Below are 17,426 nucleotides of genomic sequence, written 5' to 3' on the forward strand. Positions count from 1 at the left end.
TATAACTCTAGCCTCGCAGCCTTACGACGTCAGCCTTACCTATGTGTAATAGCACGGTTTAGCGTTAGCTAGCACGTGAGCGAAATAACCACAGATCAGGTGATAACCTCTCTATTAGCGCGAATATCAAGCTGAGGAGCCCTTGATTCCGTGGAGGGCGCTTGAGCCTATATAAACAAATTCCCCGGGCTATTCCCGATTAGGACTAATTACATTTAACGTAAAACTTAACGTAAACTCCTGTAGTAGCGTAGAGCTATTTCCCTTTGCGTATAACTAAGTGGGTAACTATCAGTAAACCCCTTCAGAGTTAACCGAGCTCCACTGAGTCTTACCGAGCTTTGCCGAGCTCTAGACTCTTCCTAATCAGGTATAGTAAAGAAGTGGTTACTACTACCTTTACACTATGTAACTCGCCTATCGTAATTAGTCTATTATATTATTATTATTATAATATCTTTCTAAGCCTATCGGTTATTCTACATATATATCAGTATCAATATTAGCGTGTACAAAAGCGTTTTTTATATCGTATTATAATAATTTCCACTTATTAGATATTGCTATTATAAATATTAGCCTATAAGATTCAGGTCTACACGTAGCCGAGAAAGTCTCTAAATAGTCTAGACCTAATATTTGCTTAAAGCCTTTTACAACCTACCTAGACTTAATTTTAATTATATTATTATTTAAGTCTGTTTTTATTTTATATACCCACCTGCCTCTTAAATAAGTTTTATTAGATAGTAATTTAACTAAGTCCCACGTTTTTTGTAATTCTAGTTCTTCTAGCTCTAATTTCATAGATATAAGCTAATTATCTTTATAAGGACTATTTATAGCTTGTTTATATGTATTAGGTTCATTATTAATATTTACAGTTAGTGCTAAGTCTATAGTAGGGTTATATATATTATTAGAGTCGAATTCTGTTATTAATATTTGCTCTGTATTACATATAAAAGTAGGGTAGTTTCGAGCACGTGTAGTTATATAACTGTTATTATTTATTATACTTCTTGTTGTTATATTACTATTAATAATATTACTATTATTATTAGGATTATTATTATCGTTATTATCATTATTATTATCGTTATTATCGTTATTATCATTATCATTATCATTATTATTATTATTATTATTATTATTATTATTATTATTATTATTATTATTATTATTATTATTATTATTATTATTATTATTATTATTATTATTATTATTATTATTATTATTATTATTATTATTATTATTATTATTATTATTATTATTATTATTATTATTATTATTATTATTATTATTATTATTATTATTATTATTATTATTATTATTATTATTATTATTATTATTATTATTATTATTATTATTATTATTATTATTATTATTATTATTATTATTATTATTATTATTATTATTATTATTATTATTATTATTATTATTATTATTATTATTATTATTATTATTATTATTATTATTATTATTATTATTATTATTATTATTATTATTAGTATTGAGATGTTGGTGATTCTATCCCCGTTTCTGGGGTAGTGTGGTCGCTGTTTTACTTACCCTTTCCACCTCGCTTGGGCGCTCGAGCATCGAGCTACGAGCTCTAGCGCATTAGCCCACACGCCGCCTTAAGCACCTTCCAACCCGACATTTTACCCTCGCCTATTCCAAGTCAATAACCATGACCATCAGTACAGTGAGGGTTGACCACGACAGAGGGTTACCACATGAAGGGCCCTAACACCCTTTTGAGGATGCATTTAAATTATCGGTCTCGCCGTCCTTTTTCTCCTATTACCCTCTTACTCATTGCCTCTTTACCATCGATCTCTTCGTCCTCCATTCCAGTTCCCATACCTTTATACATTTCTAAACTACCAATCGAGGATTTATGAACTTGCAGGATCGACGTATCGCCAGACTGGTTGCACACCGTAACAGGTGCCTCCAATTCCTTAAACACCACTACCCCACACTCAAAGCTGCCAAGGAGACGAAGTGGTACAGGGAGTATAGGGCAGCACACTTTAGGATCAACTCCTTCCAACGTTGTGAACAATCGTCTTCCAAGGACGATATCGTCCTTGACCATCTGAGAAGTCTGACGTTGCAATAATCAACAATCCTCGTTGTATCCTTGGTATTACCACCAAGTGACAGCATGTCTCTTCCACCACAAAAGCTGCCTCGACGTCACGCCCAGCGTAGGACTCTTTACCATGGCCGTCATAAATCCCCTCCGTTGGATTTATCTAGTGCTGAGAATCCTCAAGCAATCAAACTGCAGGCCAAGAAAAGGCAGAAGGTGCCTATTTCTGATGCTAACCACTCCAGCGCCGGCTCTGATACTGACTCCGATTCCGACTCTGAGTCTGACTCTGGCTACAGCTCCAATCGTTGCCTCGATTCAGAAGCCGAGCATTATCGGAAGATCAGGGCCGAGTTCGTAGTCGCCGGCCCAAATCTAGCAAACCCCTGCGACGACACAAAGGCGATGATGAAAAGAGAAGAGCAGATGTGGAAACTGTAGGTAGCTATTGTCGTTTAACATTATATACTTGCTAATAGCGGCATTTTAGGCATTGCAAGAAAATAAGGAAGGGAGATCCGGTGGCTGCTCTCAAAGGTGCAACCGCGGAAGACTTCAAGACGTTTCTTGTCTGGCGGAAGAAAAGGAAGAATTCGCGTATCAAGAGGCAGGGAACCATGTCCACGTACTGGCACGTACTCAGCATGAACTACCAGCGCACAGCAAAGCGCTACATGGATGAGGGGATTCTGCTAGACCTCCGGAATGTTTGTTACTAGTCTTGCTAAGGATAATTTCCTATGCTGATAAGTTTATAGTGGATTCCTACACTCGGTCTCGATGATTCGGAAAAAGAAAAGTCTGCCCTGTACGTAGAGGACTTATGTGTTCTTCAAAACGGTCTTTGGGTTCGTGATCAAGAGAAATATCCTCATGAACGACTCCGAGTGCAGGAGTCTCCGATTAACATTTTCGCTGGCTGTACGTCTACTAGGCCGGCCGCTTTGGTCGGGAAGATACCACTCTTGTACGAAGATATTGAGTTTCATGTCTTCCCTCCCCTGATGAAAGGACGGCGGCCTGCTGTACGGCTCATTCTTAACCTTCAACACATCAAGCGGTCAGGTGGAAAGAAGAAACCGTAAGTGCATATCACTTTTCCTTCTGATGCTTGCTTGAATAGTCTGATCTTATATAGGAAAAAGTTCACGTTCCGCGACGATGAAAGTATAATTTGCTGCCCAGTCATATTCATTGTGGCTTTGGCTATCGCAGACAATGCATTCAAGAATAAATTCACATCACTACGACAGATCTACGATCTTGTTGTTCCGAAAGGAACAGATCGTATCCGGTTGAAATGGGACGACGACTGGGCAAAACGACCTATTTTCCGTGACGTCGAGCATACGCCAACCAAAGTCGAAATATCGAAGACGAAGTCATTTCCATACGCAAAGCACCGATACTACTTCGTCCGTCTTGGCCGCACCTGTTGTTTCAGGAAACGGCTCCAATGGTATGACTTGCGAAGAGGATCCGGGAAAGGGTTGAATGGTGAGAACGATCTTCTGCAGGAAATCTGTCGATACAAATATACTAAATGCGAACGATATAGAAGCATTGACTCCCGAGGAGAGAAGACACGCCATGGGAAACAGTGGGGACGTGTATGAACGACATTACATGCCCTCGTTTATTGATGCCGACTGTCAAGCCATTTACCTTGGAACCACGCGCCGCGAGGATCTAATTCGAGCTGTTGGCCGCCTCGAACGTCATGATGATGCCCCGGATAAGCTGAGTGACACACAAAAAAAGGAAATTTTGAACAATTCATATATCTTGAAGAAGGTGGAAGCCCGAAAGAGCTACGCACTTAAGATAAAGGAAGACGGCTACTCTACAATCAAGGCGGCCAAGGGTACGTATTGGTACAAGAAACATCACAAAGCTCAACGCAAGATCAATTGCAAGAAAAACAGATTAAGGAATGAGTTACTCGACAATGCAATCAACAAGTTCCACGAAACCGTTCACGTAGATGAAGTAGATCGCCAGATGCGAGGCATTCTTCCCGATACAGAAGTACTCACGCCGTCGACTATCGAGTATGAGCTCGAAGAGCGGGCCATGGTGGCCAAGCTACTCTTTCAACCGCTTGATGGACTTCATGAGGATCAAGTTTTCGACATAAAAGTCCAACTTGTCCATAATCTGGCGCAGCTCTGCCATCGCCAAGAAACCCCTCGCCAATTCAAAACAGTGCAGTCACAGCGGCATTCTCCAAGAAAAGATTCGTATACTAGTACAGGTACAGACGATGATGACAAGATTTTCCAGGAGGAAGGAGGTGGCACAGTTCAGGGGATGCAGGCGGTGAATAACAGGCTATGTACAGAGTCCACATTGTATTGCCCATTTTGTGAACGGGGTCCATTTTCCCGCAAAGATGGTCTGGGGAGGCACGTTCGAGTTCAGCATCTTCAGAGACGGTTGGCCAACGGTGGCTTCTTGTGTCCTTACAAAGGATGCTCGGATGTCATGGGCAATTCTGTACACTTCCTAAGCCACACAGCACGTAAGCATGAGATATTGCTCTGATTGTGCATCATTTGCATCATCTCGCATATAGGATTATTTTACGCAACATAGAGGGAAGGTAACTTCCATCCCTGCGTGCCGGAAAACCCTCCGTGCCGGAAAATTGAACCGGTACATTGACTTTAAGAATTATTATATCTATGCAGAACGCAATACTTCTGATTATGTTTAGTAAATTCTATTCGGTGGCCATTCTCAAACATCTTAACGTTAATCCCTACGTCGCGGAAAACCCTACGTGCCGGAAAATTTAACCGGTATATTAACTTCAAGTATTATAAAAATACAAGTATACCGCAATATCTCTTATTATTTTTCGTAAATTATATTCCGTGGCCATTCCCGCATACCTTAAATACCTCTAACTGGAAAAATCATATCCGCGTCGTCGCCCCACGCCTGATTTATAAGGAGTCTCCTTTTATAGCGTAATAGACTCTCTCTACTACAGCTGCACTACTAAGCTTATATTATCCCTAAAACGTATAGAAAGGTCTTTACCGAGTTCCTAAGCCTCCGTAATATACAGGAGATCGTTAATAGCCTTATAGCAGCTATAGCGTATAGATTTATTCAGGATTATTACACGAGTCAGTACCTCGGATTAAAGCGAGTAGAGATATTAATAGGGTATAATACCCACACGTGCTATATCTACGCCTAAGCACACGTATATAATCACTAAACTAAGCAAGGTAGAGCTATTTTCTAACGAAGTTACTACCTAACATTCGAGGCCAGAGGCTCGAACCACAGGTCGAAGGTAAATGCAGGATCCTAGGTTTCTATTTCTATTATCTACTCTCTAATTACCTTAGCTCCCTTTTTAGCGAGAAGATCAAATTAATCGAAAGCAGTTTCTAATATCCTATCCCTATAGCGTTCAGAATTCGAGGTTACACGACTAGCCGGTCTTACGTGCTTCCAGTGATATATAATAATAGTATTACTATAAGGCTGCCCCTTAGCTAAGTCCGTACGAAGTTTTCTCTAACTTCACTACATATCTATATTAATTCGATAGCTTAATAACTATCCGAAACCCTACCCTATTACAATCCTCGAACCTAGCTAAAGAATGCGTCTACTATAGTATAATAGCGATAGTAATTTCAGCCTAACTAAGTTCTTCGATAACACTATACCTAAGTACATAATCCTTTCATATAAGTAAGGAACAGAGGAAGCGATATTTAAAGATCTAGAGAAAGGAATCGGCAGGAAAAAGGCTAGCTATAAGAAGATCCGGTTCTACGAAGAATAGGCTAAAGGTAATAGCTTGAAATACTTTTAAGTAGACATATATTATATCAATAAATCAAGTAGCGCCGAGCTTATAGAAGCCCTCAACTCGATATTTCACTAGTACCAGGATACAGCTAAATACTACGTCTATTTATTAGATATTTCAGTAGTAAAGCAGAAAGCAAGTAATATATCTACCGAGTGTACTTAGGAATCTGCTTTCCGAGATAGCAAATAGTTTATACGAGGCTAGACCCTTTAAGAGCTCCTTATACCACGCGCAGTTAAATTCTTCTCTTAATAAAGTAAGCGACTAGGAGATAAGGAAATACTAGGGCGTCAGATCTAGGAAGTAATAGGTATTCTAATCTTAGTACTTAAGGGAGCCCCTCTATTATAGTTCAGTATCAAGGAACAATTGTTATAAGTAGAAAATCGCTAGATAACACGCCCTAAAGATAAGGCGTACTTACTATTAGGTATATTTAGTATTTATTTACTACCTATCTATAGCGAAGGGAAAGAGCACGCGTTTAGATAGCTTAAAAAGGAGATCTAGAACTTATTAACAGGTAAATATATAATAAACTACTTTATCTTTAGCTATCTACTAATAACTCTTTATAAGAAACTAAGTAAAACCCACCCGACCCTCAGAGTCAAAGCTATATATAAGACCTACAGATAATAGATCCCCGCGAGAATAAGAAGCGGATTAAGGATATAAAAAGCGGGCTATTATAAGACTCTTACTAATAGATCCTCGAATATCCCGATTTTCAATAATAGCGCGACAATAAATAGAGCCAGCTGCTCTAGATTAAAGGTAACCCTAGTAAAAGTAAGACTATACTTATTTATAGTATTATTAATAAATTAAGTCTTTTAATAACACTAAGAGACGAGGAGGCAACCATATTATTATCGTACTTCTTCTACTAGGCCACCGATTCGCGTATTAATAATACAGCGGCCGTGCTCTATAGCCTTATCTACTTACTTATCGACTAGTAACTATTACTTATCTCGTATATATAGAAAAAGTACAATAACACTAGTAAGGTCCTCTTTAAAGATATAAACGCATAAGTTATATTATCTGAAATTTTCATAAGTATTTTACAGGACCTAAGCTTAAAGAGTATCTACTTAATTATCGATACGCTTAATAAATACGAAATAAATCTTTACTAGCTTTTAGATCTTATTAATTGAACTACCTCTATCTCCCTGCGCGTAAAATAGATTATATTAAGTCGTAACTAACCTGATATTAAGTCGCGGCTAAGACTTAACGCTATATAAATAAGGCTCAGCCTTAAGCTTAATAAAGAGCGTGTTTCTTATGCCGTCGAGCTATTTGTCAATTTAAAAGTTTCCTAGCTTCCACTTATTACAGATAATAGCACGCTATAAGAGATAGTTCAAGGTTAGATATACACTAAGGCTAGTGGGATATTTCTCTAGGCAGCTCTTATACTAAAGGAGCTTAAGTCTATAAAGAGCTAGGACGTACTTGATATACTAAAGAATATACCGCTAGATTTAGAACCGCTCTACGATCGGATATTACGTTAAGTTAAATAGCTGTAGCGTAAAGATCCTAAGTTCTACTATCTTATCCTTTCCACTATAACTCTTATATACCGCCTACTCCACCTGCTCGAGGTAAGAGCCCTCTCTGATCTGCCTAAGAAAATCTCTACTAATTTCGATAATATTATGAAAGTTATTAATAAATATAGCTCTTTCCTTACTATATAAGCGAACCGCACTTACTTCATTTATTAATCAGCAAAGGACTTTTTACTTGAAAAAGTATTACACAGAGTATTTCCCTCTAGTAAAGCCAAGGTAAATTATACGATATTCTTGAGATCGCGCGAGGTTATATCTAGAACACTTCGATACGACATATATAGATTATTCGCCCCTGGATTCCTAATTAAGGAAGTCGAACGTCCTATCCTAGATCTACTCGCCGTAGTATAATACTCCTGTCTCTATTAGATTAACTATCTACTTAACTGCGACAAAGGATACACTACCGATAAGCTCAAAAATAATAGCTTAGTCTATTAGTTTTTAAAAGCGAGTTATATTCACTAGCTAAAGGCGCTTAGCTTACTAAGAAGCCTGCCAGATAACATCGTAATGATTGTAAAGCTTGAGAATTGGCTTAAAGTAAGTGATAATACGACTTTCAGAACATCACTATTAAATACCTTAATATAATAAGCTAACGAATGTCATAACTTACACGCGTTTATACATAATACGAGACAGTTTATTATATACAACTGATTAGTTATTAAACAAGCGCTCCTTCAATTGTATTATTTAGTACTAGTCTTTAGCCTAGAGAAAAGTCTTATTCAAGTAGTATTTAAGAAATATATCCCGGATTAGATTTTACAGAAACTAAAAGTGCAAGTTTACTAGAATACGCTACTCCAGACGCTTAAGGGCTACTTAGAGTTAGTTAATTCTATAGCTTTCTCACCTAGCGGCAAGTAGGTCATATCTAGGTCCGGAGATAAGATAATACAGCTCTAGGACGCTACGATAAGAGCGCTGCTACTAACGCTTAAAGGCTACTTAGGCTTAGTTAATTTAGTAGCTTTCTTACCTAATAGTAAGTAGGTCGTATCTAGGTCCGAGGATAAGATAGTATAGCTCTAGGACGCCGCGATAGGAGCGCTGCTACAGACGCTTAAGAGCCACTCGAAGTAGGTCTATTCCGTAGCTTTCTCACCTAGCAGTAAGTAAGTTATATCTAAGTCCGGAGATAAGATAATACAGCTCTAGGACACTACGATAAGAGCGCTACTATAGACGCTTAAGGGCTACTCGGAGTTAGTTAATTTAGTAGCTTTCTCACCTAGCAGTAAGTAGGTTATATCTAGGTCTAATAATAAGATAATATATCTCTAGGATACCGTGATAAGCGCGCCGCTATAAACGCTTAAGTGCTACTCGTGCTTAGTTAGTTCTATAGCCTTCTTACCTAATAGTAAGTAGGTTATATCTAGGTCCAGGGATAAGATAGTACAGCTCTAGGACGCTATGATAAGAGCACTACTACAGACGCTTAAGGGCTACTCGGAGTAGGTCTATTCTATAGCCTTCTCACCTGATAGTAAGCAGGTTATATCTAGGTCCAGAGATAATATAATACAGCTCTAGGACACCGGGATAGAAGCGCCGCTATAGATACTCGAGAGCTACTCGAGCTCAGTTAGTTCTATAGCCTTCTCACCTGATAGTAAGTAAGTTATATCTAGGTCTAAGGATAAGATAGTATAGCTCTAGGACGCCGCGACAGGAGCGCTGCTATAGATACTTAAAGGCTACTTGAAGTAGGTTAATTCTATTACCTTCTTACCTAGTAGTAAGCAGGTTATATCTAAGTCTAATAATAAGATAATACAGCTCTAGGATACCGCGATAGGCGCGCTGCTGCAGATACTTAAGGGCTACTCGCGCTTAGTTAGTTCTATAGCCTTCTAACCTAATAGTAAGTAGGTCGTATCTAGGTCCAGGGATATAATAGTATAGCTCTAAGACGCCGCGATAAGAGCACCGCTATAAACACTTAAGGGCTACTCGCGCTAAGTTTATTCTATAGCTTTCTTACTTAATAGTAAGTAGGTTATATCTAGGTCCGGAGATAATATAATATAGCTCTAGGATACCGGGATAAGAGCGCCGCTATAGACGCTTAAGGGCTACTCGGAGTAAGTTAAATCTATAGCCTTCTCACCTAATAGTAAGTAGGTCGTATCTAGGTCCGGGGATAAGATAGTGCGACTCTAGGACGCCGCGATAAGAGCGCTACTATAGATACTTAAGAGTTACTCACGCTTAGTTAGTTCTATAGCCTTCTTACCTAATAGTAAGCAGGTCGTGTCTTAGTCTAACGATAAGATAATACAGCTCTAGGATACCGCGATAAGAGCGCTGCTGTAGACGCTTAAGGGCTACTCGGAGTTAGTTTATTCTATAGCTTTCTCACCCGATAGCATACTATTACTAACTTTATATATATTAAATCATTGGATAGTAGATAGTACTGCGAATATTCTCTAGCTACCTTCTGAATACCGACCTATATATAAAGCTATTTAGGATAAAACCCTCGTTCTAGGATATTCGTTAGGGAATCTTTTATTTCTCTAGTTTAAATAAAGGCTAAAGCTTATAATAATAAATTAGTATATATTTTTTAATATTATATATTAATCTTAGTATAATATCTCTTTTTCTTTCCATCTCTATTTCATAGAGGGTTTAGGGGGATTAGGTTACTATATAGTAATCAATAATTGCTACTCGACTTCCAGAATCTTCTAGAATTAAGTTACTACGGTTTAGGCCGCTGAATTCGGCAGGTTTAGTCGCTGTTTTACGCAGCCTCGACCGCTCGCTAATCTCTGCCCGCCGCAGCGCACGTGCCTCGGTTCGTTATGAAGCGATGAACAACGCCCCTCCTCTCCCAACATTGCCGGGTGTCACCTTCATTCATCCTGATGATCCAAGTCGTCAATTCAGGAGCCAGAAATGGCATCCTCCTCATCAGTCATAGCAGGCCTCGTCTGCCTCGGTCTTGAGGCCGCTCCCGGCTACATAAGCCACGCAGTTTCCGCCCACCTTCGACCTCCACCAACTATCGTTTCTCCTTTGCACACTCCTTTCTATCCTGTTCTCTTTTCACCTTCTCTCGAACTCTCGACGGCTCCTTTGACCGTGGCAGAGATTCTCTCTTTCACGAAGACTCCAATCTACTTCTCCTCGCTCTCCACATCTGTACCACCACTTTACAACTCGGTTCTACACTCACTTTTCCTTCGCCCATCGTCTCAGCGTTCTTGCTCTCGAATGCCTCAAACCTTGAACACTCCACAGTTCCAGTATTTGCCCCCTACCGTCGACATTGACTACGATCTCCTCCCCTACGAAGCACCCTCGAAGTCCACTCTCCCTTCGCCGCCATCCATACCTCCTCCACCCTTCTGCATCTCGAGTGTTCATACGACTCATTACACAACTGTCGACACATAAACTTGACCATCGTATCGTCAGGCTATGTCGACGCCAAAGCATTTTCTCGATTGATCCCAGTCCCTCCTCGAAAACTCGTCTCTCCTCGAAATCTCCTCGCTCCTTGTCTCATCTTAGCGTCGGATACCCTCGCTACCCTTGGGGCTTTTCGGGCCTGTAGAGGATCATGGCACCCACTATCCAAGTGCCAGTGGAGCACACCTTCAACATCCTCGAAAATGTTCTCAAAAAACGCACCCATATCACACAAGTATTGAAGGAGAGAGAGGAGCAGATGCCCAGCGGGGAAGATTATGATCAGATGGAGGCCAATTTGGATAACGAACCGTTCCTACAGCCGTTGGACGCCGACGATACCAAGGCTAGTATCTACTACGCCAGACTGAAATGGATGAAGTAAGCTCCCCAGATTTATCATGCCTAGTTGACCAATCACGCTAACTAAGATAGGTACTGCGAACATCGTCATTTGGGGTATTGGCGTACCGCCATTCGCAAGAAGAATTGCGGCAAAGGGAAGATGATGTTGTTCCTTCACTGGATCTGTAAGACCTCCTTGGCGAGGAGGCGGACGCCGGGGAGTAAAAGGTCACTCCATACTTACTGGCGGGATTTCAAGATGCTCTACCGCCGAGTGAATGGTGAATACGTGGATGCGAACGATAGACACGAGGTCGTCAAGTTAAAGCAAGCAACCTCTCACGCCGTGCTTATGTGTGATGCTAATCCATGATTCAAGTACATCGACGGCACGCTCAAGATTCAGTTTAAGCTGCGCACTACGTCTAAATCTAAGCCTGTGGCCGGACCGGACGATCTTCTTCTCTTCCTTGTCCACCACTGGGCCAGTGATGAGTCCGTTTTTCCTACCGAGGACGACCGCCACGATGTTGCCACTGTAATGCTGTTCCAAGCCTATACAGGCGGTCGACCAGCGGAATTCGTTCACGCATCAAAGGGCAAAGCAAGTGAAGACCCTCTCGGCGAGAGGATAGAGGCCAATAAGAACGCCCAACCCCACAAGCCGACGCATGGTAATCACGACGAGGAGAGTGATGCTGACATTGATGGCAATGACAGCAATGCTGACGATGGCCTTGGATCCGATGACGAGATGATATTCGACTCTGAGGATGATAGAAGCGATGACGGCACCGCCGATAAAGACATGGACAAGTACGGCTCGGATAGCGGCTACAACAGTGACAGGACAGATGTCACCATGACAGAGGATACGAACAAGTCCTACACGGCCGAGATCGACGAGTGTGGACAGCCTCTACGCCAGAACTTGGACGCCGCCAAGCCTAGCGAGTTCGAGGAGGTCAAGCGGGAGTACAAGGCGCTCTGTTATGAGGACATTTGTCTCTGGATTGTACAGAACCCGAAGCGGGGGGAGAGAGATCTGCTGGCCATGGAGGTCCACTTCCGGCATCACAAAGGGGTGGATAACAAGCCTAAGCCGTATGTTGCGCTTCCGAGATACCTCGAATCCTGGCTAACTCAACCCTCATAGCACGACCTTCCTCTTCAGGGAGAATTCCCTCCCTATCCTTTGCCCAATCTCCCACATCTTGACCCGTGCGATCCGCGACAACGCGATCCTCGTCGATGGCTACACTTCAGCTGAGCCTTTCTTCGACACGGACCTGGGGGGTCAGAACGTGAAGGCAATGAAGGTCCATTGGAAGCCGGAATGGCTCAAGCGACCCCTCTTTCGGCTGTCAGTCTGGACCACGGACGGCTGGGTGAAGTCGACGACCAAACCAATGACCTACTCGAAGTATGCCTTCTATCTGAACCGTATTGGGCAAGACGCGGGCTTGGAAGACAGGCTGACGAGCTACTGTTTCCGCCGAGGCCTTGTCAATGCCATCGATGGCATGTATCCCGTGTTACATTGTCAACTTCTCAAGGCTAACATCTGGATTAAGGTAAGGCCCCCGATGCTGTACGGGATCAAGTCATGAGACATAATCCCTTCACGGGGGTTTTCAACGAGGCATACAACAATCAAGCTGTGAGATTCAATGTGCAAGACGCCTATCTTGAGAGCGATGTCACCGATGATGGGTTGACCCGGGCCTTCACCCACATGAGCATTCGATGCAACCCTGGCGCTCCAAAGGAAGTTCCCCGAGAAGTGATGGATCGACTTCTCGCCGCTGATCCAGGGATTGCCATCCTTCAGCGACAATTCAAAGGGTCCCATACCAGTATCAAGTGGGACTACACTTTCATCAATCGAGCTCCCAAGGAGATCAGGGAGGCCCACAAGAAACTCGGCCAGCAGCTTAAGGCTGCGACAAAGAGCCTAGAAGATGAGCTCCAGGCCGAACATAGGAAGGATTACTTCTTCTATATCCACAATGAAATGATGAGGAGGCAGTTGAATAGGCCGCTGAACGAGACGGTGGAGGAGGCTGCCCAGCCTGTCATCGAACATCAGCTCGAAGAACGGACACAACTGCAGCTAGTCCTTTGCGATCTCTCCAAAGACCTTAGTCCTCAAGCCATCGTTGCTCGAAAGGTCTCTGCGATAAACCTCCAGATCGCGCTCGCGTCGCGAAAAGAACTCATGACCCGCCAGCGACGATCCGCTCCAACCAAGAATCCTCTTGAGGAAGAATCTCCTATCCGCGCCCCGGCTCCTACTCCCGCTCTCGATCCCTTCCCGCCAGCTAGTAAGTTTCCACTCGTCTGCGACAAGACTCAGTGCATATTTTGTATTGGCAACGAGTCGCTCTCGTATGGCCAACGAACGCGTAAGTTTCGCCGGCCTTCGCATATGTGGGACCATGTCGAGAATATTCACTTGCGCGGCGTGTCAGCAGAGCAACGAACTATGTGTCACCACCCTATCTGCAAGGCGGAGGGATTAATGTTTGACGGCGTGATGCTCTTCAAGAATCATGTGGCGACAGTCCACAAGGTCTGCCTCCGACCTAACGTGTCTACTCGTTAAACATTTCTTATTGCGACTTTACTTTTTCGTTGAAATATTACTGGGAACTGTAAAAATTCCAGAGGCAATCTTTTAACATTATCTACATTCGTAACATTCATATCATCCTCTAGGACGTTGGCAGCGGCATTCCCATGCAACATTTGCAGGGATATGATAAAGTATTATTGGCAGATCGAGACGCCTACCAGCCAACATTGCCTCTTGTACTCTCACACTCGATTTCTTCGATGAAGTGATGTCTGCTAAAGGATAGCAGCAATTTTTATCAATAAAAGATGGAATTAAGTGAAGAGATGATCTTGTACACCCAGGATCTTGTAATTATCGGTTCAAAAAGATCAGAATCAAACTCCAAAATGAACATAAGGAACCCATAGTCCCGCCTCTTCCTCTTTATCGTCATCGTCGCATGAAACGATATCTCTCGGTAGTCTATCATCCCTTTGATCTCCATCATTTGTAGTACGGGTTTCCACCCCCAAGCTTGCATCTTCCTCTCTAGCTAACTTGCTTCCACGTTCAGCCTTCACTGCCGTCCTTCGCCAACGGTCGCGAAGTTCCCTAGCCGCATTATGGAGTCCCCAGGCTACCGATTCATCTGTCATGCCTTTATCTCTTATTCCCTCATATGTAATCCTTGCCATGTCCACACATATTTCATCCTTTACCTCCCACAGCGTACCAATAACGTGACGATACCCCGCCAGCTGGCACGCACTGATTAGATGGATGTTCTCGTCTACAAACTTCTCGCCCTTGATTCGACCTGTCCCGCACGCTGAGAGGTAGGCCAGAAAAGGCGAGCGTTCCCGGAGGTTCAAATCTAGAAGATCAGCGACTGTTAACGGGTCGCTCTTCCCATCCTCTAGAAGCAAATAGCTTTTGGCAGGATCATTTGCGTCTGTATAGCCATGGCCAGCGAAATGGAAAATGTCGCAATGCGGCAAGTGTGACATGACATCTTGCTTGCGTCGACCGGACTTGATAGGGTCAAGTGTCATTGATTGGCACAGCTCGTGTAGCATCTCCACTTCTCCTGTTGCGAAAGGTAGCCTGGAACTTCCTGGCGCAGACTCTATAGCAATAAGAAGTGCCCGGGCTGGGGCCGATGGTGTGCCTTCTAAGCTATGCCGTTGGCGGCGGCCGTGTATAATCGCTTTAATAGAAGAGCTGTATGATGATATGACCCGATCGAGTACTGTTTCGGTAGAGCCGTCGGTGAAATGCCCCGCTGCATGGAGTGGAAATTTGCTCAGTTGTCCGGTGGGAATCCACCATATACGAGGCCAGCAACCTTCGGGAGGTTGTTTCGTGAATCCCAGTGTATTGAGAATCGGCTGCGCTATAGTCTCCCAAAGCCATTCAAGGATCTCTGGAGCCCACAACTCCTCTATCATACGAAGTCGAATATCGCCAGAGGAAAGGTGAGGCAACTTTAAAGACCGAATTTGATGGCTCTCAACAAGCAAAGCATCGCAGCGGTATTCGCTAACATTGATAACAACGATTGGCCCATACTCTGCAGCGCTCTTCAGCTCGTCTTCTGATGGAGCAAGGAGAAATCGATCGAATCCAGGCAATGCCCGAATTCTCTGAATCTCCTCCTCTAACCTCTGCCCAGCAGTGTAGCGTTGGTCGACTTGACGTTGTGTGAAAGTTTTCGGGGTATCGAGTTGATTTCGAAGGTTAATGTATTCCTCTGCAAGACTGGGATGTTTTTGCTGAAGCTCGGATATCTCAGCACGTATCTCGTTAAGAGATCCTGCAATCACTTCGCGACCAAGCTCCAAAAGTTGTATTGCATGAACGGGACTTTGCGCCGCATTTAATGCTATTGCTACTGCATCAGACGCCAGCCCAGAAGTCGTTACGAGTAAACGTTGCTTATCGGAATTTTCGAGAGAGCGGGGTGCAAGTAAAGGTATCAGAGGAATAGTTTTTGAAGCAGTCTCAAAGGCATCTACCCACTTTTTTGCTTGAGCATGTATTGTAAGCAAGGCTCTACCAGCTCGTAAACGATCTTTAGCAAGGGAAGTAGCATTTTCAAGGGCTTCTTAATATCTTTAAATAGCAATATCGAGGTCGGCCATTGCTCCTATAGCCTAGTATTTATTATTATATCCTACTCCAAGACCCTTAAGTCGAAGAGCCCGATCAGGATAATCTATCGGAGTGCGATCTAGGGCCTCTTGAAATCGTTAAATAGCAGTATCGAGGTTATCTATTACTCCTGTAGCAAGGTATCTGTCACGATATCTAGCTCTAAGACTATAAAGTCAACGAGCCCGATTAGGATAATCTGTTGGAGTACGATCTAAGGCCTCTTGATATCTTTAAATAGCAATATTAAGGTCGGCTATTACTTTTGTAGCCTGGTATTTATTACTATATCCCGCTGCAAGACCTTCAAGTCGACGAGCCTAATTAGGATAATCTATCAGAGTGCGATCAAAGGCCTCTTAAAATCATTAAATAGTAATATCAAGGTCGGCCATTGCTCCTATAGCCTAGTATCTATTACTATATCCCGCTCCAAGACAGTAAAGTCGACGAGCCCGATCAGGATAATCTGTCGGAGTATAATTAAGAGCCTCCTGAACTCGTTAAATAGCAGTGTCAAGGTCGGCTATTACTCCTGTGGCAAGGTATCTGTCACGATATCCTACTCCAAGACCCTCAAGTCGATAAGCCTGATCAGAATGATCTGTCAGAGTGCGATCTAAAGTCTCTTGAAATCGTTTAATAGCAGAATCAAGGTCGGCCATTACTCCTATAGCAAGGTATCTGTCACTATATCCCGCTCTAAGATAGTAAAGTCGACGAGCCCGATTAGAATAATCTATCAGAGTACGATCAAGGGCCTCTTGAAGTCATTAAATAGCAGTGTCAAGGTCAGCTATTGCTCTTGTAGCAAGGTATCTGTCACGATATCCTACTCCAAGACCCTTAAGTCGACGAGCCCGACTAGGATGATCTATCAGAGTGCGATCTAAGGCCGCTTAAAATCGTTAAATAGCAATATCGAGGTCAGCCATTGCTCCTGTGGCCTAGTATCTGTTACTATATCCTACTCCAAGATCTTGAAGTCGACGAGCCCGATCAGGATAATCTATCGGAGTACGATTAAGGGCCTCTTGAAGTCGTTAAATAGCAGTGTCGAGGTCAGCCATTGCTCCTGTGGCAAGGTATCTGTTATAGTATCCAGCTCGAAAGTCTTGAGATGGACGAGCCTGAGGAGTATGCGATGGTATTGGTATTGTCGCGGCCTTCTTGGAATTGCTGGATCTTACTTCGGGAAAGCTATTTACGTGCTATCTTTGAACATCCCGTGTAGTTTTTAATCTTAAAGCGATATGTGTGGAGCTGGGCGTGAATTCATGGGTATGAAACAAGGTCACAAGGCTGTGCACAAAGTGAGGCTGTGTACAAAATACTGTAGGAAAAGCAAAGCCTCTTAATCCTTGTCACAAATTTTAGCCTCACCCAAACCTCTTCGGAGTCACAACT

The 17,426-nt window shown here is 42.6% G+C and overlaps 5 protein-coding genes across 5 annotated transcripts; 4 read left to right on the forward strand and 1 right to left on the reverse strand.

Annotated features, from left to right (window-relative positions):
* The first annotated feature begins 1,691 nt into the window (after positions 1–1,691).
* On the forward strand, positions 1,692–4,890 carry ONS95_014758 (uncharacterized protein). Its single transcript, XM_058508432.1, has 5 exons — positions 1,692–2,538; positions 2,592–2,808; positions 2,860–3,182; positions 3,240–3,598; positions 3,660–4,890. The coding sequence occupies exons 1-5, from the start codon at positions 2,174–2,176 to the stop codon at positions 4,643–4,645; spliced, it is 2,250 nt and encodes a 749-aa protein (XP_058356119.1). The 5' UTR covers positions 1,692–2,173; the 3' UTR covers positions 4,646–4,890.
* A 5,560-nt stretch (positions 4,891–10,450) lies between these two features.
* On the forward strand, positions 10,451–10,951 carry ONS95_014759 (uncharacterized protein; the record flags this gene model as incomplete). The annotated part of the gene is made up of 1 exon (XM_058508433.1): positions 10,451–10,951. One exon carries the CDS (start codon positions 10,451–10,453, stop codon positions 10,949–10,951), a length of 501 nt encoding a protein of 166 aa, XP_058356120.1.
* Positions 10,952–11,117: 166 nt separating this feature from the next.
* ONS95_014760 (uncharacterized protein) lies at positions 11,118–11,684 on the forward strand (the record flags this gene model as incomplete). The annotated part of the gene is made up of 2 exons (XM_058508434.1): positions 11,118–11,347; positions 11,402–11,684. 2 exons carry the CDS (start codon positions 11,118–11,120, stop codon positions 11,682–11,684), a joined length of 513 nt encoding a protein of 170 aa, XP_058356121.1.
* Positions 11,685–11,852: 168 nt separating this feature from the next.
* Positions 11,853–13,916, forward strand: ONS95_014761 (uncharacterized protein; the record flags this gene model as incomplete). Its single annotated transcript, XM_058508435.1, has 3 exons — positions 11,853–12,415; positions 12,468–12,832; positions 12,886–13,916. The coding sequence occupies 3 exons, from the start codon at positions 11,853–11,855 to the stop codon at positions 13,914–13,916; spliced, it is 1,959 nt and encodes a 652-aa protein (XP_058356122.1).
* A 347-nt stretch (positions 13,917–14,263) lies between these two features.
* Positions 14,264–15,960, reverse strand: ONS95_014762 (uncharacterized protein; the record flags this gene model as incomplete). The annotated part of the gene is made up of 2 exons (XM_058508436.1): positions 14,264–15,756; positions 15,888–15,960. The coding sequence occupies 2 exons, from the start codon at positions 15,958–15,960 to the stop codon at positions 14,264–14,266; spliced, it is 1,566 nt and encodes a 521-aa protein (XP_058356123.1).
* Positions 15,961–17,426: the final 1,466 nt, after the last annotated feature.

The sequence above is a fragment of the Cadophora gregata genome, assembly GCF_030347475.1.
Source record: "Cadophora gregata isolate MNR1 chromosome Unknown scaffold_9, whole genome shotgun sequence".
Classification (NCBI taxonomy): Eukaryota; Fungi; Ascomycota; class Leotiomycetes; order Helotiales; family Ploettnerulaceae; genus Cadophora; species Cadophora gregata.

Bases quoted from the DNA above. Each gene is read 5' to 3' on its own strand.
- ONS95_014758 (XM_058508432.1), top strand. From the start codon at position 2,174: ATGTCTCTTCCACCACAAAAGCTGCCTCGACGTCACGCCCAGCGTAGG. The intron at 2,539-2,591 runs GTAGGTAGCTAT...GCGGCATTTTAG, and splicing joins GAAGAGCAGATGTGGAAACT to GCATTGCAAGAAAATAAGGA. The intron at 3,183-3,239 runs GTAAGTGCATAT...GATCTTATATAG, and splicing joins TCAGGTGGAAAGAAGAAACC to GAAAAAGTTCACGTTCCGCG.